At 36.8% G+C, this 26519-nt stretch overlaps 1 protein-coding gene across 1 annotated transcript; it reads right to left on the bottom strand.

Moving 5' to 3' along the window:
* Positions 1-576: 576 nt before the first annotated feature.
* On the bottom strand, positions 577-21838 carry LOC105512369 (LON peptidase N-terminal domain and RING finger protein 1-like). The gene is given in 12 exon segments (XM_011942801.1): positions 577-1903; positions 4370-4522; positions 7584-7746; positions 7857-8015; positions 10439-10560; positions 13806-13920; positions 15211-15274; positions 15405-15645; positions 16505-16654; positions 19441-19526; positions 19529-19563; positions 21712-21838. Coding segments are annotated over 12 exon segments (1482 nt in total). The 5' UTR covers positions 21747-21838; the 3' UTR covers positions 577-1744.
* Positions 21839-26519: the final 4681 nt, after the last annotated feature.

Below are 26519 nucleotides of genomic sequence, written 5' to 3'. Positions count from 1 at the left end.
CAGGCTGAGTGGCCAGAACAAGCCCAGTGGGCATGAGCAATACTCAGGCAGAAGGCACCACCGGCCACAGATGTTTCTGGCTGGCAAAGTGACACCCCAAGGATCCTGTGACAGGAAGATCACTTGATCCCAGGAGTTTGAGGCTGCAGCAAGTTATGACTGTGCTACTGCATTCCAGCCTTGGCAATAGAGCAAGATCTTGTCTCAAAAAAAAAAAAAAAAAATGATTGACTGACTTTTGCAAAATCCTAGCTGAGGAACTGGGGGCAGAAACGGTCAAGTCTATGTTACCAAGAGAAGTCTCAAATGGTGAGGCATAAAAGTAAAAATTTTAGCCTTACCCTAAAGGGACGTGGATTTTTAAAAGGTTGAAAAATAGTGCTTTAGGGATGGTTCTAGGGCCTAAATCCTCAATAAATTGCTTTTTTCCTCAAAAATTAAAAATGACCAAAGTTTTTGGAAACCACAGCATATATCTAATACCACCAAACCATAAGCAAAACTCATCTGTTCTTTAACATATGCAGTTTGGTTCTTCTACTGACTTTTTTTAATAACACTGACCTACAATTTAAGAAAAAGTATTAGGAATTTAGCTTTTATTCAAAATTAAATAAGCAAAAGCAAAAATTTTAAGAAATTTTTACAAATTACTTACATAAAAGAAAGTTAATAAGGACAGTCACAAATTTGCAACAAATAATTACAAAAGTTTCTAGGGCAGCATGAATATAAACCATGTCGCAGCATGGTCATCTAACTGTGATATGAATAAGGCATAACTAACATTTGCACCGAGACCAGAATTAAAAACAAAAACAAACTTTAAAAGCTTAGTTCTATATTAAACTTCTTCTCTTCTCCCAGATCCTTAATGGGTTTATACTATGCATTTTTTTTTAAAACACATCATGTCAAACTATAAATTACATAAATGGGCAGTTAATGTGAAAAGCCCCCTAAAATGTACAAACTAACTGGTACTGAATTGAGTTCTCCATTTACCTTTATGTACAATTAAATGTAAACCATATTTTCACAGTTTTGAGTGTTTTATGAATAGATGCACAGTACCATGTCAGGTTTACAATTGTTCCTGAAAACTGGCTCTAGGTTCTGCATCCAATGCCTGTCGGCCACTGTGATGCAAGTATTTACATAAGTAAGAAACTGTGTCATAGTCAGTGGTCAAGACGGTTCAGCAAGAGCAGTATTTCCAACAAACAATGATCCTCAACACGGTATTTTACAGACTTGTGCAAATATAAGCATTAGGACAGATATATCTGAGGCAAATTCAATTTCCAAAAACTTGTATCGCTACTCTTGTAAACTTGGGCAACAAATGACCCTCAGCAAGTTCTGCTCTCTATGGCTTTTGTGTTTGTTTTAAAATTTTAAAGCCAGAGAAAATGCACACACACTACCCAACCCCCACAGGCACGCACACACACACACACACGCTCTCACAGAGTTCTTATTTCATTTTAGAGTATGGTACATAGTGCAACTTCACAATGTAGAGGTTTAACACACATTCAGTGCGTGTTTTTCTGTGCAAGTTCTTAGTGGTCTAAATCCTAGTCGAAGGTATTCATTTGCAGAACCACATGATTCAGGAGGTTGAAGGAAAAAGAAAAGTTTCATTACATTTCTGAAACCAGCACTAGATGTGCAAAGGCAGCGGACAATCTGGCCATCGAGGCAACCAGATTAGGGTAACTTTAAAGGGAGATCCAAGCAGTTACTTAGATTGGTCTCTAGAAAAATAGGTCAGTATATGCTGTATCTTTGTCAGCCGTTCTTTCAAAGACTTCATTGACAAAACCGACAGCTGGTACCGTGGATCTACAGGGAGAACTGCGAGAAGCCACCAGCACCATGCGGGTCCATTAGGGGTTGCCTGAAAACAATGGGCAGTTCATAGCATTAATAAAACAAGGATTTATGTAATAACAACAGTAGCAAACCACCAAAAAACTACTATTTATTGAACACTTTTACTGTGCACCAGGTGCTATCTCCAGTGTCCTTAACAATTATGCACAGTATAAAATGGGGGAAATTGAAGTTCAGCAATGTATGCAAATTGTCCAAGATCTCTCGACTCATATGTGGCAGAGCCGAGATTCAAATCTAGACCTGACTTGCCATAGTCAACACGCGCTCCTTCCTCCTATTGCACTGCCTGAGAGCAAGGCTTCTCGACCCCAGGGTACCGACACTTTCAGCCAGATAATTCTTTGTTGTGTGTGGCTGTCCTATGCACTAGAGTACATTCAGCAGCATCTCTGATCTCTATCCACCACATGCCAGTAGCACCTTCCCACCCAGCTGTGACAGCCAAAACTGTCTCCAGATAATGCCAAATATCCTGTGGGGGCAACATGCCCCTAGTTGACAGCCACTTTCTTGAGCTATATATTTAAAGCATTAAGAAATGTTAATTGAGATTTAAAATTTCCTCAAAGTATGATGGAACCCTTGGAAAGATAGAAGAAAAAGGCCCCAGCTTCCATTTTTGTTCAAAAAAGAAACATCTCTCCAGTAAAAAGGTCCTAGTGATGTTGTAAGGGCTACCAGCTATTGAAAAAACTAGAAATTTCCATAAAAGGATTTGTAAGCCACCTTCAGTGAACCTTGAATTGCTATTTTATCGGACTTAAAATATAAAGCTTCAGAATGACAAAAGGAGCTTTGGCATCAGTGCTGATCTCAGTAGGCCCCTCTAGAATCAGATTTGGTTTCTCTATCTGTGTATTGTCTGCTGTCAGCTAGGCATCACTACCTCCTCAGCTGCATTCCAGGGATGTCAGAACCTGTCTCCCAGAATCCCCTCTGCCATAGGGTTCCAGGTTAGAGTTGGCCGATGAAAGGCACTCTTGTGGGGTGTGGAAGCTGGAAGAGAAGTCATTCTCCTCTGAAGATTGTTGCAAAGTATGGGGAGGAACTTTCCAGAGGGCTCCTGGAAACCCCTTCCTCCACTGCTGTAGACTGAGATAGTGGTGGGCACTCGCTATGATTCCTAAGAATTATAGCCACTTCCCCGCTAGTTCTTCAGAAGCACCCTGTTGGCTGTTTCTGATGCAGGATCTCTGCTGGCAGATTCCCTGACTTCTGCAGGTGACACCCTGACCTTCACTCCACAGCTCTCCCAACCACTGTATCAAGTCTACATCCTGCATTAAACCCTTCCTTCCGGGAAGATGAAGAGTGGTTGCTTTTGCTTTCCTGCCCGAATCCTAACTCACACAACATCGCTATCAGAAAGCAGTGATAGGGGACAGGGTAATCAAAGGCAAGGGTGGTGAAGGTGATGGGAAAGTTACGTTGAATTTTTCTATAAGCTGTTTTGTTATTTAAAATTTCTTATTCAATATTGTTCTTATCAAAGCCTATTTCTATAATGTTTAATCAGATTCAAGTAATCAGTTAAAACAAATAAATGGCAACTGATAATATGCTAAACAGAATGAATACTAAATTTGGAGATGGCCTAATGTTGGTGTTTCAAGTTGAGGTGAAGGATTGACTTGGGATTCAGACAGACGTAGACCAACCCTTGAAAACGGGAATGAGGCAGTGTGCATTACAATGAGATCGCTTATCTCTCCGTCTTCACATATTTACTGTCAGCCATTCCTTTGTAAAGTCTATCACCTTCTGATCAAAAACGTTTAATTCAATTCAAAATGCTTATGCCTAAAACGAAGTGCTTTAGTGAGTCTATGATCAGATTTTCCAGGAGCCAGACCCTTCTTTTATGCCTCCTGCAGTTTTGCTTGCACAGAAAGTGCCAGATACACATTCATTAGACTAAGCTTAAGTGTAAACCCTAAGTACCAGCAGCAAGACTAAAAGAGTAAGTTTCATGAGGAGTGAGGTATTAAACATGAAGAGACAAAAATGGCGTGGTGGGGTCAAATGTTGGGAGACACAAAGAAAGGTGAGAAAGGATGTTTTCAATGTATAGAAAATGGTAAGTCTCGCTGCTGTCAAAGAATAACAGCAGCAGGCAGTGGGCTTGAAGGCACGGTTAGTTGTCTCACAGTCACAGTTTCCAGATAGTAACATCCCATTTTTAATTCCTTACCCCTCCTAAAAATCCTAAGGCCTTGCTCCCTCTCTGGCACTCTCTGCTACAGGCATCTCAGCTGACACCTATTTCCAGCCTCGACCTGTACCGAATGCAGTGGATACCACTGCTCTAGAACACTCATGATTCTAAAGACCAGGTGGGGCCGGTGTGGGGAAGGGGGTAGTCAAAGAAAATGTAGTGCAGAAAGGACAGTGAAAAAACAAATGTAGAAGTTTGCAGATTTGGGTTTACAAAAAAGTGACTTTTGGAAGAAGAGAAAAGCCACCATACCTGAAGGTTTTCCTCCCTCTCGGGCATTGATCCAAAGTGCTGAAGAATTTGGCTTCGAAATCTGTCTCTTAAATTCTGAAACCAGCTGCAGGCTTGAGAGTAAACCAAATCATGAAGCTCTCTGAGATTCTTAATCTCATCTTCATCCTCAACCTAGAAATACAATAGTCAGTAAGACTTCTGTATCTAATCCTCCATCCATATGCCAACCGACACAAATGGAAAAAGGCATCAGAAGAACAGGACAATATCTGTTTCAGTGCTGACCTCCCAGAGAGTATTATTCCTATGCTATACTACATATTTCTGTCTCATATGGGGCTGACCAGACTAAAGAAAGACAGCAAGGCCTGACCTATGCCTAACCTTGCTGACTTAACAGTGCTTCATTGCAGAACCCTACTAAGAACCCCTAAGTGGGAGGAGTAAGACTGAGAGTGCGTTTTGGTTCAAAGGTCTACACTAATTTGGAATTCCTTTTGTCTTTATGGATCAATGGCTTTTGAAAGCAGTGGAACAAAAAAGTGGATGATAGTTGCTACAAAAAAGAAAAGATGAGTGGTTAGGGTGTAGATGACATGACAGAAAGTAGTAACAGGAGGAGTCCATGCACAGTTACATCTTTTACCATGGAACTGGGTCAAAACACAAACACAAACAAAAAGCTACAACAAATAAGTTAGCATATAAAGCCAGTATGTCAGAGAGTCAGTTACACAATGATGAATTTCTGCTGGAAAGGCCCAAGGCTATGGCTACCTCTGGAACCCCCTCAGTGTATTCTTTAGACTACTGGGTCACCAAACTGCAAATGTAAAATTAATTGCATCAGGCTTCCAGCCTGAGATAGAAGGGTAGTCTCAGAGAACACAGGTGGGAATATCTAAGTTTAACTCATCCATCTTATATTGATTTCTTTAATGCACACTTACATCCCACTTGCTACGTGCCAGGTCGTGCTCTGTCTCATATGCACAAACTCATCTGAAAAAATACCAGGCCTGACTCAGCCTTTCATACTTCAAGGATGACTCATATAAAAACAACAAAGGGACTCCGAAAACATTTTGAAACATAAAAATAAGACTACAGCACACCAGAGACTAAAAAGCATACTTTTTACTTTGGAAAGATTTGAAATGAAAATTAAAACTGAAGTTTAAAGAGCATCTGCTTTTTGCATAACAATGTGAGTATACTTAATGCCACTGAAGTGTGCACTTAAAGATGGTTAAAATGGTAAATTTTATGTATATTTTACCACAATAAAAATAAACTTTTAAAAAAGGTAGAGGAGCCACACAATTGAAGAATTTTGGTCCTGAAATGACTACGCAAGATTCGGGCCATTGCTAACATACACTGACAGGAGCAAGAAACAAAACTTACGACTTGTTCCATCTTTTTTTTTTTTTTTAAAGCATCTGCTTTGCACCCTCACAAAATTCAAGAAAACAAATGACAGGCTCTAGTAAGGAATGATAACAATTATAAGAGTCTGTGATGACAAACCGAGCTGGCCAAAAAGCAGGCAGAGATGCTTTTAAAGTCTCTGCCTGCTTTTTGGCCAGCTCCATTTTAAAAGCAAGCTTTTAAAGTCAAAGTACTTTACTGTGATAATTTTAACAGAACTTAAAATTTCATTAGAAGTCACGGAAAACAGAATTATTGTAAGAAGAGGAAAATTTGCTATAAAAAACAAATCTGAGAAGGTTTTCCAGAATGGACAAGAAAATCATTATATAGATGAAGACATTATGATGAGGAAAAATTACTGGACATTCCGAGGACTACAAAAAGGACTCAAGTTTATAAATAATTTATAATTATTTATAAAAAAATTTATAAAAGTTTATAAATATCAAATTTGTAATACTTTTAGAATGTGATTCCATTGCCTACGTTTATCAGTATTAATACATAGTCATGTAATTTAGCCATATACTCAAGTGATTTTGTCATCAAATCCAATATGTGAAGACATAAATTTACATGAAACTGAAATAGGGTTATTAACTTTACAAAGGAGAACCTTTAGCAAGTGATTCCATTAATCAAGTATGCTTAAAGTTGGCACAGATTATACCAATCAACTCAAAATTTTAACTCACACAATACTTTTGGCCAACTGCACAAGGCAAAGTACCCCAATGCATTTTTATAATAAGATAGGACAGCCAACGTCAGACTAATCAGGTTTATCAGCAGACAGCCAAACGGCATAATGATAAAGCTCAGAGCCTGAGTCAGAGAGTTTGCTTTCATCATTTTTGTTACATTATCTATAGGATCTTAGGCAAATTAATTAACACCTCTGAATTATACTTTCCTCATCTACTATTTCATAGAGTTGTGAAAATTCTATGAGTTAATGTTTGTGAAAATACCTAATGCCAACATCCAATAAATGTTGACTGAAATGAAGGGCCTAAACAGATCAATGAACAAGTGACGGGATAAGATCTGTTTTTTAATGCCTTTCCAAAAGAAATTGCCTTCAATTTGGTATTTATAGCATCACAAATCATTTTTCTGGTTCCTAAACTAACTGTAGTAGGTAAACTGGGTATTGCAAACATCAAAAGGGCCACCTTAACCCTATTCTAGAAAGACATCACAAAACCACTGCCCTGGTAAGGTATCACCGACATGTACACGGACGGTGCTTTCCATGTCTGCCCCAGGGTCTCCACACAGCATTCAACTCTATTTTATCATTAAGGTTATCTTAGGCACAAGAACTATCTTAGTATATAAAACAATTCTTACAAGACTTAATGTGTTTACATTTACATGAAGTTTCAATCTACTAATTCCATCAGCTTCAACTACTAATGCATTCAATAAAACAGGGCAGAAATGTAAACCTTTCAAAACTTAGATGGGCTGGAAGTTCAACTTAACCACTATGAAGTACGTATCATGTGTATACACACATGCACATGTGTACATGTACACATTCTAGGGCACTGGGCTGGTTGTTAAGCCTGTTGAAATAAAGAGAATCTACATTCTAGTCTTCCAAGTTATCTTAGAATGTGCAACAATTGCAGAGCAAGATACGAAAAAGGTAACTTGGAGCGCATTCTCAACAGTGGTAAGGCTCTCTGATAAGAAGAACTGGTTCATGCGCCTAGAAAATAGCCTGCATGTCTGTACCAATCCCTGGAACAGGATACACTAAAGTATGCTGGCAAAGCACATTTTAAAATACCTTAACATCTTCCAGATATTCAATGTCGGCAGTGCAATATCCATCTTTCATTCCTCTTTTTAAAACCCTAAACCGCTTTCCTCCAACTGTATCAACCACAGACCTTCCATCAGGTAAGAAATGCACGTTTCTAATTTGTAACATACAACCATAATCTGCAAAACTAAAAGAAAACCTTGATTAGTAACAAAGTTGAAAGATAAACATGCAAGTTCTCATCCATATTGACAGGTCTAACATAAATACAAATATTTTAGTTCACAAAAAGCATACCTATTTTGTGTATCACTGACACACATGCCAAACTGTTTGGTTCCAGTCTGTATACTTCTTCGAATCATCAATCTATATCTTGGCTCAAATACATGGAGAGGGCAAGGCACAGTGGGGTAGGCCATAGTGCAAACAAATATTGGAACATTCTTGGTCAAGCTGAGGGAAAAACAGTTTAATTATTGAGTTCATACAAGAAAAATATTCCAAACACATACAAAAAATGCGTGAGGTTTATAACAGCAATGAACTAATGTAAAACAAAAAAAGAGTAAGTTCTAAATAAGGTGGTTTTTATTCTTGGCAAGAACAAGAATCAGCACCCCGTTCATTAAGCTCACACTGATGAAATATTAATACTAAAAATCTGCTGTGATCCTCTTATTTATAAGAGTAAATTGAATTTTAAGACACCAGATTATCTTACAGAGCTAAGTATCTTTATGAATCAATTTATTATAAGTAATATTTTATATTAAAATCTGTTTAAATATTTATAACATATGACAATAAATATCTTTTATCCAAACACTCATAGTTACTCTTAGATAACAGTAAGAAAAAGTGAACTCCCACAACAGACAAAAAGCAAATAATTAAAAAATCTCAGGCATTAAAATATTTTCAAACGCAAGATCAGAAAACATATTCTGATAACATTTTTTCCAAGTAATTAAAATGATATAACATTTTTCATTGCCAGATTGGTAGAAAGAAAGAGAAAGATAAAGGCAATGCCCAGTCCTGTCTGAGATCTGGGAAAACTGGCAGCATGGGGGCATTCTGAAACAGCACAGGCACACTGAAGAACATGGCTACAGACAGCAGAAACCTTACGTTGTTGGCAGGAAATGTTCATGTTCTTGGAACCAACCAGCTTATTTTCAGACATGAGTGGACAAGTGCTACATGAATGTTCACTGTAGCAATGTGGGTAGTAACCAAAATGTGGAAGCATAAAGAGGGGACTAGTAAGATCCATTATGGTACATAGGTAAAACAGAATACTATGTTTCCATTAAAAGATGATGTGTATGAACTGAATTAGAAGAAATGCTTATATCAATGAGAGGAACAGGTTTTAGATACAGATCATGAATAACATGATCCCACCTTTGTTTAAAGCCTGTTTACATACTGCATTCAAGTTTGCAAATACGTATGCCAAAATGCCAATAGTTGATTCCCTTTGGGTTGCAGATTACGGCTTTTTGTTAAATGCTCATTTGTATTTTTGAGTTTTTTTCAAAATGATCATCAATGACTTATATAAACATAAGGTGAAACATGTTTAAAATATGTGTTTTAAAAAACAGCCCCATTAGTAAGCAGCTGGACACCCTGACGCTTCGCTTCTCTCCAACGCGCAGCTCTCTGTGTGTGACTCCCTCCTCTGTCCTTTGAGTCTACCACTCCTCTGTGGGCGGGCTGGTTGTGTCACTGTGTTTCAATTTTCAAAAGTGTAACTGCAGCTTTCTTAAATCTAGATGCTTCAGCATTGATCAGAAAGGCTCATAATTGTCACATCAGAGTATTTTGTAAATCACACAATAAAATACCAATTCTGTGAGAAGACAAATCAGTATCTATTTCTATAAAGAAAAGAATGGCAACCTTTCTTCTGTGGAAGGCCCCTGGCTCACTGAAGACATGTGACGGACACATGCTGAAAGAGGAGTCTACAAGCACAGCTTTTGTTAGAAAGTGACATATAAAATGTTCAATTTATATTTTGAAAAGTAATGGAAACAAAAAGTTGTCAAATAAATAAAACAGCATACAAAAATTATAATTTTGCTTTTTAGTGTGTTCAATTAAAAGAGAGTAAAAGAAATAGAGTAAAGAAATTTAAAACCCGTGAATAAAATTTAAAGAGACCCAAGTAACTGGTCAGAGGGAAAGACATTTAGGGAAAAGAAAGGGAGAAAAATGGGAAAGAAAAACAGGAAAGGGACAATGAGCAATGCCTCGCCCTGCCTACCCAGCTCCATCAGCTGCTGTGTTCTCTGCAGAGTGGTCTGAATTACCAAATCCCAAAGTTACCTCCGAGATTTTCACCCTCCCGACACCAACTCAGCTGTGCTCACAGTCAGTATCTTCATTCATTGAGGATTTGGCCCTGAATACCCCTCTTCCAATTTCGATCTCAGATCTCAAAGTTTGGAAAGCCCCCTTCCTGGCCTCCATGTGACAGAAAATCCCCTGCTAATCTAGGTTACTGACCCTCAACCTTCCTCTCGCCCTACCATGACACATGAGAGCTGCCATCACCACCAGTGTCACTGTCACCAGCGCCCCCTCTCTATTTCCCATTCCACTGCCTGATGGCACTGTAGGAAATTCCTCCTCCGCCTAAAATACTGCTTCAGCCCACAGAACTGAGTCAACAACTCCCTGTAAAACATCCGGATGTTACCAAGTGAACTTTTATAAAATTCTGTCTGTTGAGGACCACAGAAACTGACCAGTACTTCTTGACTAGACTGAGATGAACTAAAGACAGGATCCAGCTTGCGGTGAGGTTTTCCCTTACTATTAAAGGATAGTAGTTCATAATTTTTTTTTTATGAGAAGAAACTTACTGTGAGAGTTCAGCAGTTTCTTCATCATATATTTTTTTTCTCTCAGACAGTTCATCAGGCAGATACTTCACTATTAATTCTTCCAACAGCTGTGTGACACAGTACCTCCTATCTGCTAGATACTAAAAGACAATATTATTTTACATTCCAGCAGTGCTTTTCCTACAGTATAAAACAGGCAACACAGTTAACTGATATATTAAAGCCTTTATTACATATTTATACCATCAATTCTGGATTAATTAGTGAGGGGAACATTACAATGGATGATGCTAAGCAAAAAAACCTGTCTAAGGCTTTGCTCAAGAGCATTAAAGATAGTTGGCTGCAACCTGAACCAAGCCCTGTACAAAAGAACTGCTTCGAGCTGTGACCACAGCTCCTCTATGAGCTGCAGAGGGCCCTGCCCCGCCGTCTTCCATAACAGAGGCCCTTTTCCATCTGACAGCTCATGGGCACTAAACTGTCATTTTAACTGAGATACAAAAAGGAGATAAGGAATAAATAAAATAACACATTTGCCTTATATAAGAAAAACAAAACATCTGTTCTGTTCCCAATTTCAGACACAGTCTCTAGATAATTTTTCTTTCAGATTTTTCTTCCACTGTCACCCACTACTGAGTAGAGGAGTGGACCTTGACTCTGTCCTTGAGTGACCCAAGGATGGTGCGTTTCTTGTGACACTATCACTCAGACCTTATCAAGATATTGCTTTTCCTATACGATCCATCCACCCCAGCTCTATATAAAGTCGTATATTTGGGCTGCCCCCTAAATATTCTGAAAAAGTACTATCCTCATGCATTTTTGTGTCATTTTCTATTCCAACTTTTAAGTCATCTCTTTCACTCCTGCCTATGAAAACCATGTCTATCCTTCAAGGTCTGACTCCAATTTTACCTTTTTCACAAACTCTTCCTTAGTTATTTTTTTCTCTCCCAAGAACCCATATTTTACTGTTTTCACCACATAGTAGGCATTGTAGCATGTAGTAGATGTACACAGATACATTACCTCTCTGTAGTTAAAACTAAAAATTGCTTAGGGTAGGGCCAGGGACATGGTCAGGGTGTGTGCACATAACTTTGTACAAAGAAAATGCCCAATACATATTTATTTCATAAAATTAGTGAGGAAAACCTCCTGGGAAACAATCACAAGATGAAGCCATCCTTGAATCTGCAGTCAGTAAAAGCAAGGGTTTTGTCATTATCCAGTGAAAAACAGATGGGGAAATGTGAGAGGTTGGGAAATTGGTGGTGGTTTTCAAAGTTGAGCATGAATCAGGGCTTGTTAAAATACAGACTACCGAGTCCCACACCAGAGTCTCTGAGCATCCGGGGTAGGATCTGAGAATCTATGTTTCTAACAAGTTCTCAGGTGACAGATGCTGCTGGTCAGGGGAGCATGGGGAGAGGTGGCCTTGAGCAGGTAATACATACACAGATAATAAGTGTTTATCATAAAATTATTCAAAGTAGACATTATAAAAGCAATTCCATTATCATTTTCTATTAAGTTAATGAAGATGTTTCAAAATCTAGGGAAATACAACCTCTCTTATGTTACTGATAAAAATCTGAATCAATGTAACATTTCAGGGGATGAGGCAATCCAACAATTGGTTTCAAGGGCTTTATAAATATATGGCTTTTGATCCCATAATGGACCTCCCAAAAATTTAACCTAAGGAAATGGTCAAAGATGCATACAATCATTGATTTTAAATGATGTTAGCAAAAGCATGGTATATGAACAAGAGAACAAGAAACCCTATATATCCAACAACAAGGAAATGTTAAATCACTGGACTATTACGCTGCTATAAAAATCATGTATCTAAAGTAGACGGAAATGGAAAAATGAGCAAAATAAAATGACAAGTAGGAAAAATGTAAAACTGAACAGCATACCAATATTTTTTAAAGTATACGTATTTTGAATTTACAAATTATATTATGCAGGGTATCTTCAAAGTTGGAAACAGGATACCGCTAAATAGTATGTTAGTTATACTTTCAAAAAATATGCTTAATATATATTTTGCAATCTCCAGGCATTTTTTTAAAGAAGGAATACCCCTAATCAAAGCAATGGATCTAATATTATGCCAAAAACCACAATTACTTTTGCACCAACCTAACAGTTACTCTGGAAAAACAAGCATCACAGTTATCCTGGGGAGTATTTAAATAAAGTCTGGAAAAATAACATGTTTAGAATACTTCATCTAAAAACATTGAGCATATTAGCTGAAAATGGAACTAACAAACTCCTTTAAGAATCCATTTATCTGATGTTTCCTGACTTTGAGAACATTCTAAATATGCTTTTGTTTTACATATCAGCTTGCTTTATATATATAAGTAAGACACATCTCAAATGTAGTAACAGACATGCTATTATGACATCCGCACTGAGTTGTTTTCTATATAGGAAACACTGCATGTATATTCATAATGGTTTCATGAATTTTTCAATTCATATTTGGAAGATACTTTTCTTTAAGCAATCCTGTCAATCATCAGAATCACTTTCCCCAATCAATGCTACAAACTGCAACTGCCTCTCAGAATCACAGGCTGTAGCCTGACCGTAGGTGATCTGCAGTCACTCGAGCATGATTAAGAGGGTGCTCTCTTCTCATCAATTCGAGATGACACCCACTGAGATCTAGCTACTTTCCTATCACAGGTTATTAGCACTGCTCACTGACTCTACAAGAAGGGGGATAGGAGGCTGTACCTCCCTCTCTTCTTTCCAGTCTACCACTTTTCTAGAGCTGCACTGTCCAATGTCGTAGCCATTAGTCACATGTGCCTACTTAAATTTAAGTTAATAAAATGTAAATATAGTTCCTCAGTCGCACGAACCACATTTAAAAGCTTAATAGGCAAACATGGCTAATGGCTAATACATCAGACAGCAAAGATATGGAACATTTCCATCAATGCAGAAAATTTTATTAAAGGAAGTTGTTCTAGATGTTAAGGAAGCTGAAATGGTCCTCAAATCTGGTTTATTATTGGGGGTTGGAGGCATGGCAATAGGGTTTCCCCAATATAGTCATCACCAAAATTGAACTTATTCCTGACCAGATAACTAACCATACCCACTTTTGTTTAAAAAAAAAAATTAAGTACAAGGGGTTTGGTCTTCAGCATCTGTCTTCTTTCCCCCCATCTTCTTCAACCTCATTTTTCTCCAACATTAGCATATGGGTAATAAAACATTATCCTTGTTAGTCACTCAGCATACAGAATGTAATTCTGAACATGATCATCACTATTTCTATGGCTGAACAGAAATTAAACCATGCTGCCAAACTTAAGACCAACAAACAGACACATATACAAATATTTACCTCTTTTAAGCTTTCTTTGCAAAGAGGACAATAGGGTGCATGATCTAAACAACGCTCAAGACAATTCTTACAGAATGAATGTCCGCAAGGGGTTGTTACTGGCTCAAAAAACAACCTGAAATCAACCAAAATACATGTTAGTTTTCACATTAAACTATCCACTGGAAAAGCTTGTACTACTATAGAACCATAACACTAATCTCTATTTAAAGGAGGAAGAAGGAGGGCCCAGCAGGCAGGAGAGGAGGGAAGGGGCAATGATAAGTGTAACCATACCCTCCAGAATGTTATAAAAGTTCTCCATCAACAGAGGTTCCTGCCAAGGGCCTAGAGCTGTCCTGACTAATGCAACAGCCCCTGGACACTATGGCTACTAAGCACTTGAAATGTGGCTAGTACAAGCTGATATGTGCAGTGAATGTAAAATACATACCAGATTTCAAAGACTCTCTGCAAAATAAATAATGTAAAATACATCATTAAAAATTATTAGTTAGCTTTTGTATAGCCTTTAGATTCCCATTTTAATATCAACTTAAAAATGATTCCTTAATAGGTTTATAAGAGCCTTATGATTTAAAACTCATAAAAAGATGATCTAATAAATAATGCAGTTGCATCTTAAAGAAATGTTAGGCTTAATACTAAATGTATTATTCAAACACTGCAGAAAAACTAGTTTTACTTATTTTTTGAAACACGATAGTTTTGAATTTGCTAGAAAGAGATTTAGAGGTACTTTAGGAACTGTGTAGTATAATCCCGTCACTTCACAAATGAAGAAACCAAGGCTCAGAATTAAGACTGGCTCAGGAATATAACTGCTACCAGCCTAGTGTGACCAGCACTAGGCCTCCTGACCCCGTATGAATCTTTTGATCCGACACAATTCATGTAAATGAGAAATGTTATTTCAAAACATTTAGTCTTCTAGAATTATAGCATTCTGAATAATGGAAATCCTTATCCTTATGTTACTTTAAAAAGATTTTACGGTTAATATACATTAATAAGATAGGATCATATACATAAAATACATAATTAGAATTCATACCCAAATTTAAAACCACGGAGATAGGTAAGTTTCAATAATAATATCTATAACTTTCCTAGTACTTTACAATTTCCCAGATTCCTTTTATACTGAAGCCATGTGATTCTCACAACAATAAGATGTAGGCTATGCAAAGTTTGACCCCACTTTCTAAATTAGGAAACCTGAGGTTCAGAGATTCAGTTATTTGCTCAAGGCATGAAAGGTAAACCCAGGACTAAAATTCATGTCTTTTTATTTTTATTCCAGCATTCTGTTACTTTACATTGTCTATTATTACCTTTATCTACACTGTATTTTATTTATACTAACATAAAATATTCATCTTCTATAAAGAAGATATATGCTTACCTCATGCAGAGAGAACACTCGAAATCTGAGACATCAATTAATTCTTCCGGAATATCACCATAAGCTAAGGAAAACATACAGACTTCATTGGGAGTTTCTATTAAAACAAAGACATGGGGTTTTCTTCTTTAGGAAAAACTTTAAAGACTATTCTGACTAAATAAATTTATATAAGTGTAGAGCAAAATGTTTACCTCCTTGTTTTTTAAGCTTATTTCTTCCATCTTCATTTACAATCACATCCTGTTCTAAAAGAGACAACTTTCTTTTCAGCAGAACACCTTTTTCTTGAACAGACAGAACAGGTTCTGAGAACACTCTTTTTAAACAGTCCTCTCTGGCAGGCGTTTCTGTTGAATTTATAGACTGTGCTGACTGAGCACGGTTTAAGCTTCCTTTGACGGGCTCTGAAGTGACCTCTGGTATTTCTTCACTCTACAAAAATACAATAAACAAAGGTAACCGTATTTCTTTACTATCCTTTATTCCTCTCACCAAGAATCAAACTGAAATGAAATTTCAATGCCTTATAATGCTCATTTTAATGTTCATTTAATAGCACTAACTTGATTCCAATACTGTGACAAGTAAATGATTTTTGCCAGCACAGTTGGCCCTCCGTATCCATAGGCTCTGCATCCGTGGGTTCATCCAACTGGGGACAGAAAATATTCTAAAAAAAAGCCTGAACATATATAGACTTTTTTCTTGTCATTATTCCCTAGACAATACAGTATAATAACTATTTACATAGCACTTACATTGTATTAGGTACTATAAGTAACCTAGAGATGATTTAAATATACAGGAGGATGTGCATAAGTTATATGCAAATACTGTGCCATTTTATTAATATATCAGGGACTTCAGCATCCTTGGATTTTCGTATCTGTGAGAGGTCCTGGAACCAATCTCCCACAGATACAGAGGATGACTGTACTTACACAGCCCTAGAAATCAAGCTGACTTTTGTTAAAATGAGGTTTAAAAGTAGTTATGCTGTAACACAGCTGTTCCTACCCTGGGGAAACATAAACGCAATGTTCTATACATATTTTTAAATACCTAAACGTTTCCTGACATTCACGTGACCTAAAATTGTGATTCATTAGCAAATGTTGTACATAAAAGATTTTAGTGTAAAATAAAGGCTATAGAAAAAATTCTACTAAGATAACTAACCAGGTTAAAAGTACTGAAGTAGGTGCTGGTACTTGAAACTAGGAAAGGGAAGATCGTAGCTTGTAAAGAAATAGATACGCTAAATTCATGATAACCTCGTGTCACCCCGTACCTGCTCCGGGCTAGGTTCACTGGGAGACTGAGACTCTGCCATCACTGAAGGAAAATCAAAAGGTCTGTTTTTAGTACATGGTAATGAACTCCAGGAAGATTCCTTCAGGCCTTCTTTTAAGTTTTCAGGTAATAATAAATCACATAAAATCTGTAAGAGAAATATTAAAAGTAGAAAATATAAAATATTTGGTTAAGGATAATTTTATATAAATTTACCTAATTAAGAATATTTAGAAAGTTTATAGCAGACATTATGTTTAATGAGCAGGAGAGGAACAAGGTAAGCAACACTGTAAGTTGCAAAAAGTCTTGCAAAACTAGGTATGCCTCATGGGGTCAAATCACCCACAAAGAAACTATTCAAAACTTTGAAAGGAAGGCATGGGAGTAGTTAAGACTCAGGATAAAGGCTGATCTTTTAACACAAGGAATATAAAAAGATCTTAAAAGAAATATTAAATATTTACCTCTGAATCTCAGTGAGCCCTATCCTATCAAAATAGTTCATGGTTCACCTCAATGTATATTTATGAGGTTGGCCTTGGGGCATTTATGTAAACTAAACTTGGACTTCTAATTACAAAACTACAAAATTCCTTGTATACAATCAATTTAATCTCTCACTGAACAACTAACCTGTGTGGGCAGTTACTGCTGCCCAATACTTGGTTAGGAGCACCCCATGGCAGCTTCCCTATAATAGCTAGGAAATAAACTGGGAGACAGCTGGAGAATCAAATTTCTGGGTGCTTATCTCAGGAATACGCCTAAAACTCCAACAGAAACAGGCTAAGATGGGGGAATAACGTGGCTAGAATAAAATGAAAGGGATTCTGATTATTTTTGGTTGTCAAACAATCTGTATTTATAGGTACAGCACATATTAAAGTCTAAAGTGGAGGTTCAGTTTTTCAGATGCTATCTTTCAAATACACAAAAATCAGAATAAATCACAAATCATTCATGGAAATATAAACAATGTAGATAAAAGCATGTATCTTTGGTAGGTGCTCAGATACTCCATTTAATAAGCAAACATTTAAAAATCTGTATATACACATTTATATTTCCTCTGTTTTAAAAATGTATTAAACACACATCCACCCTAGAACCCAGCAATTCCACTCCTAAGTTTTTGCCAAAGAGATGTAAAAACATATGTCCACAAAATGACTTGTACAAGAATACTCATAGCAGCTTAATTTATATCAGGAAAAAATACTGGAAACAATCCAAATGAAAATCACTACTAACTGAAAACCACAAATTCCATTATGTTCATATAATGGAATACTTAGACAACAACAAAAAATTGACTTGATGTATCTAAAAAATATTATGTTCAGCAAGAAAAAACAAAAAACAAACAAACAAACCCAGACACAAAAGAGTAAATACTGTATGATTCCATTCCAATGAAGTTCTAGAATAAGCAACACTATTCTACAGTGACAAATCTGAACAGTAGTTGCCTCTAGGAGCAGGGGATGGAGGATTTACTGGAAAGGAGATGAAGGTACTTTCTAGGGTGATGGAAATATTCTCCGTTTTGACTGGGATGCTGTTACATGGGATGCTGTACATACCTGTTACAGGTATATACATTTTTCAAAATTCACTGAAGTGTAAAATCCACGCATTTTATTATATGTAAATTATACCACAACTTAGAAAAAGTATATTGGAGAAAAACAAAATATTCTAAAGCATTATTTGTTTTGCATCCACCTGATCCTATTAACCAGCAAACAAATAGTTACAGAAATAGAAGGATGTCTGGCAGCATGCAAAATACAGAAACACATGCTCTTAAAATTAAAGTTTGCAATCTTACCAAGAAGATAACACTAATGAACATGGAACAGTCAGAAAACAGACAACAGTAAACATTTTCTTCTTAAATCAGTGGGCTAGAACGTATAAGCAAACAAACCTCATAGAGGCTCTACCAATGCCAGCTGGATTCTTAAGGGGGTTGAGATCTGAGAATAATCTCAACGTTCTCATGCTTCAGGGTACATAAACATCTCTTGGGCTGGTTCTTAAATGGCTGCTCCGATTTCAGAGATTCTGAATCAAAGACTTGTAGTTGGTGGGCCCAGGGCTCTTCAGGTTTAACATGATCCCCACATGATTCCGACAAAAAGCCACACTCTAAGAAACACTGCAACTGTGATAAATAATGTGGCATGTTTTGAGTATATGGAGGAGAGCATCATGACTGGGACCCTGAATTTGTATTAGCATAGATTTTCTCAAAGAATTTTTTGAAGACCCTACTCTTTCCAGATATTCTGTGAATAAGTCCTGCAAGAGCTGAGTGCTATTTTATTTCATGCTGGCATATCAAAAGCTATGAGATGTTCTGGAGAAACCTAATTAACTTGGCTTAACCCAATGCTTCCCAAAGTCACTTCATCAGACAGCTCCCTTCCTTCCCCCATCCCCTATTTTAAAAAATTAATAACTACTAACATACCACAAATAGAACAAAGCATGGAAAGTGACATATGGAGTATTGAAAAATATAAGGCAAAACAAGTGCACTGGGAAACACTATTGGCAATCCTGGGGAGTAAGCAAGGGCAGACCTGAAGTAAAAGGCAAAAGGCAGGTCGATAAGGCTTCTGAGCAGGAACATCGTGACAGCAACGCTTAATTAAGGACCATCGGTCTGGCTCAGATTGAACAAACTATTAGAAAACTGACCAAAAAAATGCATTGAAATATCTGTGAATGAAATGTTTCGATTTCACTACGAACTCAATATATTAAGTATATGAACCTGAAAACCACTCAAATTGTCACATTTGTTCCTAAGTTAGATTTATTTACTACTTACGTTCTTATTCCAACTTTTATTAGCATTTTTTTAAAAAACCCTGCCTGTCTCTTAGCCCTACCTTGAACTGTAATTGTTGGTAAACTGATTACCTTTTGTACTTGCAGCTTTGCAGGTGCAAAATCTTCATCAAGGGCTAAGCACTGAAGAAAGAGTTGTAAGGCATCACCTAAAAAACCAGCATCGTAGAGTACTTTTCCTTTCCTGAAGTAGACCTTCAATAAAAGCACATATATAAAACCTTTGTGGTAAGAATTGCTTTTTAAAAAATCATTATCAAGTAAAGAAAAACAACAGTTTGCTCAGCAATGCTGATTTTGGGCCGACTGCGGTAGCTCACGCCTGTAATCTCAGCACTTTGGGAGGCTGACAAAGGTGGATCACTTGAGTTCAGGAGTTCGAGACCAGCCTGGTCAACATGGTGAAAACCCGCCTCTACTAAAAATACAAACACTAGCCAGGCGTGGTGGCATGCCTGTAATCCCAGCTACTCGGGAGGCTAAGGCACGAAAATCACATGAACATGGGAGGCAGAGGTTGCAGTGAGCTGAGATCACACCGGTGCACGGCAGCCTGGGTGACGGAGCAAGACTGTCTCAAACAAACAAAAACAGGAAATGCAGATTTTAAAATTCTGAATAATTGAGGCCATAGCACTTTAAAGGCATACCTACACACCACCCTGGAGAAACACTAATAGGGGAACTGAGGCTCAGACAATGACTTTTTGACCAAAGTTCCACACCAAGTCAGAGCTTGGCAGGATCAGAAATACCATGTCCCCACACTTTAAGGAAATTACTAATTTAAATATTATTGATTTAATAAGAACTGTTTGGGGGAAAAGGAAATTACATGTAAAAGTATACTGACTTTAAGAATGCATCAAAATTAAAGAAATATTAAAATGTGAAAAAAATTTTGTCCTAGATTTAGGACAATATGGTAAATTTCTTCCAAGTTATTAGGAATCTATAATTGCCCATGCTATTTTTTAAGAAAGTACTTATAGACATAACACTTTTCATAAATCCCTTATTTTGTCTTTCACTTTTCTCCTTTGTAATGTGAGTTCAGCAAACTCTATGACAAAAATTAGAATCCCACTAATTATCACCGATAAACCCAAAATTCAGTTTGTGGGTTGGTCCACCAACAAAGTATCAACTGATAAGCTTTAAATGTTCCTTGCTTATGTGATCAGAATGAAAGAGATTCTTAGTATTAACATCAGAGGAGCCTAAAGAACGTTCTAGTCAAACAGTTTTTTAGCTACCACTTTAATGGCTGAAGAAAACCTTTCTGATTACATCACTTCTGTGATAAGTCCAGAAGATTCCTTTTCAGTAGTTTTAAAGCCATGCACACCGATCACTGCCCTCTTATTCTGAATATATTTGCTTTGTACTAACCAGTCATGCCATCATGAAACTTCGTATCATTTCTCTAATTAATTTGTAATTTTTAGAGCAGCCTTACTACACTGTCCTCAAAGGCACAGTTTGAATGGAGGGAAAAAGTCACGTAAAAGAGTAACTTATATCTTAAAGAACACATTTGGACTAATTTGCCTTGACAATTTGATAAAAAGGAGAATCTGTAAACTGATTGTATGTCATACACACTCCTAAGTCTTTTTAAAAGCCACAAGAGCAAGGCAACTTCCTTTGTCTCTATCTTCTGAATTAAATCACTGCCTAATCACCTAGTTACCATATAATACCTCACAGAGTTTCCAACTTTAAGAACCTATTCTCTTTCCATTAATAAATCTCATTCAATGAAGTCCAGTTTGCATCTATTTCTTTGCAGGTATTTTGTATAATAAAGTCTTTTTTTTTTTCCCGTACCATGAATTGTTTGTTCCTAATTTATGAAAGAAAAGTCTCTTATAATTAAAAAAATTGTGAGATGATACTCATCCTCTCAAAATACTGAACCCAGATTAGTTTTTGAGATGGGGTCTGTCACCAAGGCTGGAATGCAGTGGTACTTCAGGGGCACAACCTCAATCTCCAGGACTCCAGTGACCTTCCCACTTCAGCCTCTCGAGTAGTTGGGACTACAGGCACAAACAACCATGCCAGGCTCATTTTTGTATTTTTTGTAGAGACGAGGTTTCACCATGTTGCCCAGGCTGGTCTCAAAATCTTGGGCTCAAGCAATCCATCCAACTCAGCCTCCCAAAGTGCTGGGATTATAGGAATGAGCCATTGCACCTAGCTGAACCTACATTTCTGGAGCACTAGGTATTTTATTTGGAGTCAACCATCGACTTTGTCAAAATTCGTAACTGTGAATGAATGCATGTCCCCTATAGTTGAAATTTTACAATTTATGCAAACATAAAACAGTAATTTTACCTCAGGCCAATCTGGAAGTTGAAAAAGAACTGCATTTAAATCTTCTATGGCTGCTTTAAACTCTTGGAGACCAGCATATGATTCTGCTCTGTAAATTTTTACAATCAAGTCACTGGGCTCTGAAATAAATATTTCATAAGGATATGATTACTTTTAAAAGATTATTACATAATTCACAAAATATGATCATACCAGATTAAGAAATGACTTAGTGATTCCACGGTTAATAATCACCTAAGTCTATAAGCCAAGGGCAGTACAGGCACAACCCATTTTACATGTTGAATCTTATCTAGAAGTTGTATCAAATCATTATAAGTAGATCATTTTAGTGGAGGAAACTGTTTTCCAGAATATTGTAAATACTTTTATGATATGAATAATCACTCCTAAGAAAACTTTTTTTTAACAAAGGGTAGTCTATAAAGATTTTAAAGACATATTTCTTAGATGTTTAGATTTGCCTTTTTATAGTAAATCTTATATTTTTACCCTACTTTCTAAGTCCTCATTTATAAAAATAGCCATATGTGTAACTATTGCATGTGGAATTCCCACAGTGACAAGGGACTGACAAAGGCTCAATCTTATGAGGGTATACAGTAGTCTTGATTCTGGAGGAAATGAGTTAATAAGAGTCAGCTTTTAAGAGATCGAATTGTAATTCCTGCCACTAGCAAAAACGGTATTGGCCCACTTCAAAATATATTTAATTTAAAATACTCCTGAGAAAAAAGGCTTTGTTATTCGTTTCACTATCATCTACATCTGTACTTAAGAAGCCAAATTATTATCTTATGGCATTCAGAATTTCAGACACTTAGCTGGTTCACTGATATTACTGCAATCAATTACTACAGGTACGCAGATTCTACAACTGATGTCCAAGCAAGAAATTAATTTTTAATATAGCAACAAATGACATCAACTTGACTCTTATTTTAAAGCTATCTTTGAGATCTTTAAAAGCATAAGGTATTCACTGTAAGATGGGCATAAAGACCTTACTGCCTCTAAATAAAATTTAATAAAATTCATCAATAGCTGCCGGGTTTACTCTAGTTTTTAGATGACTGCTTTTCTATCGATAACTCTCATTTGAGCAATTAATTTAGGAAGGCCTCTTTCCGTTGCTGGTGTCTGAGAACTGGAATTACAATGTTCCCACTATTTTATATCAATGAAAACATTTAAAGAGTAAAATTAATATTTTAGAAAACTTTTTACTTAAAAAATATGTCTAGAGTATTTTGTCTGGTGCTTCTTAAAGCAATGAAAAATTATCTCTGAACAAAATGCATATGAATTAAAAGTTCAATATGATTAATCAATCAAGAATTAAGAGTTCCTAGCCCAAACCTAGACCTTGTAGGTATTCAAAAATGTTTTACATTATTCCTGTCTTTGAGGAGCTTATAATCTAGCTAGAAAATTTTACTGTGAAACAGCATCATGCAATACTGACTTGTCAAGTGCAACTGGAGTTGAGAAAACAGAGCGATGTATGGCAAAATAGTCTAACAACGAGTAGTAAAAGCATCAGCATCAAAAACTCCAGGCGATCAAGGACTGGGCTCAGAAGTGCAGTTTTCCACCCACAGCTGGGGTGCTTCCAAAAGCATCCTTGAGACAGACTCCGCTCCGTACCTCCAGCGAGAAGAAGCTCACTATCGCAACGAGCAGCCTATTCTTGGATTTTTATTTTTTTTAATTTCAATTTTTTTCTTATCTATCAAGTTCTCCCTCCTTTATATTTGATGCCATGCATGTTCAGAACTGTTGAATATTTCCCCTTTTATCCATGCCTTCACTGCTCAATCACCTTTATAGTTTCTTTATGGCAGCAGTGAAAGAAGTGACTCAGAAGACCTGTCTTTGAAAAAACAGTCAAACTATAAAATGTATCCACTCCGACCAAAGCAAAAAAAAGATATATTCCTTCCCCTCTCCACACAGAACAATTCAGGATAGTGAGATCTCCCTACAGGAGGTCCTCAACAGTATATGTTGGGGTAAGAAGAGAAGAGGCATGCTCTAAATAGAGATAAAAAGAGCCAGTTTTTAAAACTCTTGCTCCCTAACTCCTTGTTTGTAATGTTCTTATTGACAATTTCCAATGTTAATGGATTATTTTGAATGATTATTTTTTTGAAAAAAAAAAAAAAAACCCTCATCAGGTGAGTTCAAACTTCCAATACTTTTTTAAAAAGATTAGGACCATCACACTTACTGATCTCAAATTCTTTTTAATTCTAAAAAAGAGCCAAGTGCGCTAAAAGAGCCCCTTTGAAAAGCATACACAAGGTCTGCCTTCCATGTAAACTTTCACGAAAGACAACAAAATGGCAATCAGTCCTGACTGTATCATTAACTTAAGTTTGAAAGAGTCAGTAAGTATTTACTGTATGCTCTCTATGTGACCTTGAGGACACTAGAGAGAACTAGTCACCTCGCTGCACACACCATCAGGGAAGATCCTGGTGCTCACTCCATTACTGCAGGTATCTGTAGTACCCAGGAAGTGCCTGGCATATTATATACTTTCCATTTTTGAAATTGACAAAATTTCAAAAGTTGTCAAAATTTGATAAAGTTGTCAAAATGGACAACTTTGACAAAATCCAAAGACAACATGGTTTGGGCTAATTGTATTGAATATGACTGTGGTACTTAACTCTGTGATCTTATTCTAGATCACTTGGTGTCTCTGGTCTTGTTTCCATATCTACCAGAAGCAGGGACAGATGTACTAGTCATCATTATTTAATTAACTCCCTGATCTTTATCTTTAGTCCTGATTTTTCACCCTAACTTCAGATTCATCGAATTTCCAACTGCCTGCCATACTTTTTCTCAAACTCAGCATGTTCTTCACCAAAAAAGCATTTTTCACTGTATTCTCTATCACTGACACCACTAACTTCCCAAATCAGAATCAACTTTGTAAATGTCACCTCCTATGATATGCCTCAAATCTGCCCTTTTCCAATCCTATTGCTAGTAACCCTGGGTTAGGCTCCCCAAATCTCTCTCTAGTACTATTGCAATAGCTTGCTAACTGATCTCCCTGCCTTCAGTTCTACTCTACCTACATCCTTACCATCCACAAGATAAAACAGGTATTATTTAGTACAAGTTCCTCTATGCCTGGCTCCTGCCCATCTCTCCAGCCTTAATTATCATTATGAACCTCCCACTCACTCAAAGTCCCAACTATACCTTACTACCCACACTGCCCCATGCACAGCATTCTATTTCATGCCTCCTTCCTGTGCTGAGCTCCTCCCTTATCATACCATTCTTTATCTTGATAACATTTTATCATCCAGCAAGACTCAGCTCACCAATCTCCTCCCAAGATGCTTTGCTTTGGGTCTTTATGATAACCACCAAGAGCATGATCTGGCTCCTCCACCTACTCACTGTGACTTGGGGCAAATTGCAAGTAATATCTGTACTTTAATTTCCTTAGCTTTAAAATTCAGGGGCTTTTAAAACATTAACACCACTATGTGCTGTTCTAAATGATTTACAATCTTCAGCACAATTCTACATGGATCTAGGATTGTCCACATTTCTGTAGAAAACAGCGGAGAGCTTGCCCATGATCATACAGCTAGTAATTGGTTGATTCGAGATTCTAACTCAGGAAGCCAGCTTGAGTTCTAGCTGTTTACCGCCACACTATTAATATGTTGGTAACAGTCTCTACCTCAAGGGTTACTCAAGAGAGTAAGTTAATGGGTGCAAAGTACTTAGAACAGGGCTTGGTACATTGAAAGCATGGCGTGTTTGCTATTACGATTCTGTACCTTCATTGTATGTATATGGCAATTATTAAAGTAATTTAAAGATTGTTGAACTCCATTATTTCCTGCCTTTTATCCTCAGATCCTGGCTTTGATAAATGTTTCCTGAACTACGGAAAATTTATTAAAATTTGATTCCTTAAGCTCAATTCATGTTCCCATTTTCTCTCCTTTTACATCCGGTATGATCTGTAAGTCATTCGGCAAGTAAAAAGATTTAAATAAGACTCTGCTCCCAGAGGAATCTAGTCTTCAGCTGTCCAAAGCATTTATTTCATGGACTGAAGAGAGGTGGTCATGGTTTCCCATCTTTGTTCCAATCCTTAGGGATCCGTGATTAGTAACAGGAGTCTTAAACTTGTTTCTTTAGTTCACCTTCAAGAAAGTTTTTTTCAAATCACAAAAGCTTAAAAAATGTTTAGTCATAAAATTTGAAAAATATAGAAATGAGTTAAAAACTATATTTTTCCCATCACAAAGAAACAGCCAGTGTTGGTATTAACAAAAGAAAAAAAATTACCACAAATTTAAAGTTCGAATTGGCTTTTATTTGTGATTCTAGAAATGGGCAACACCTCATTCTACAAAATGAGTGTTCTGATGAGCTAAGCAGAGGAGGTTAGCCTTCTAGGCAGAAAAGGGCTGAAGAAAGCAGAAATAAGGGACACGAATTGTTTCAAAGCTGAAAACTTTCTTTACAGGGTTAAAACAGAGAGGACTTTCTTATTTCACTAACTCAGGTTGACTGAAATCTCTTTTTTTTTAAGAAAACTGGCTCATTTCAATTCAAATTCAAAGTTCAGTTTGATTATGTGGCACTTAGCACAAGGGCCTCCATTCTAATTCTGTCTGGTCTGCTGGTGCCTAGTGCAGGAGGTCAGTCTAAAACAACGGCCTCCCATGTATTTTTGTTCTTTATGTGTGAAGTACATTATTAACATGTAGTTTTATAAAATATATCACATATGCTGTTTATAATCTGCTTTTTTCTTCCCTGTA

This window comes from Colobus angolensis, unplaced genomic scaffold, assembly GCF_000951035.1.
Source record: "Colobus angolensis palliatus isolate OR3802 unplaced genomic scaffold, Cang.pa_1.0 Scaffold210, whole genome shotgun sequence".
In the NCBI taxonomy this organism is placed as follows: domain Eukaryota; kingdom Metazoa; phylum Chordata; class Mammalia; order Primates; family Cercopithecidae; genus Colobus; species Colobus angolensis.
This window is presented reverse-complemented; position numbering and strand designations above follow the sequence as displayed.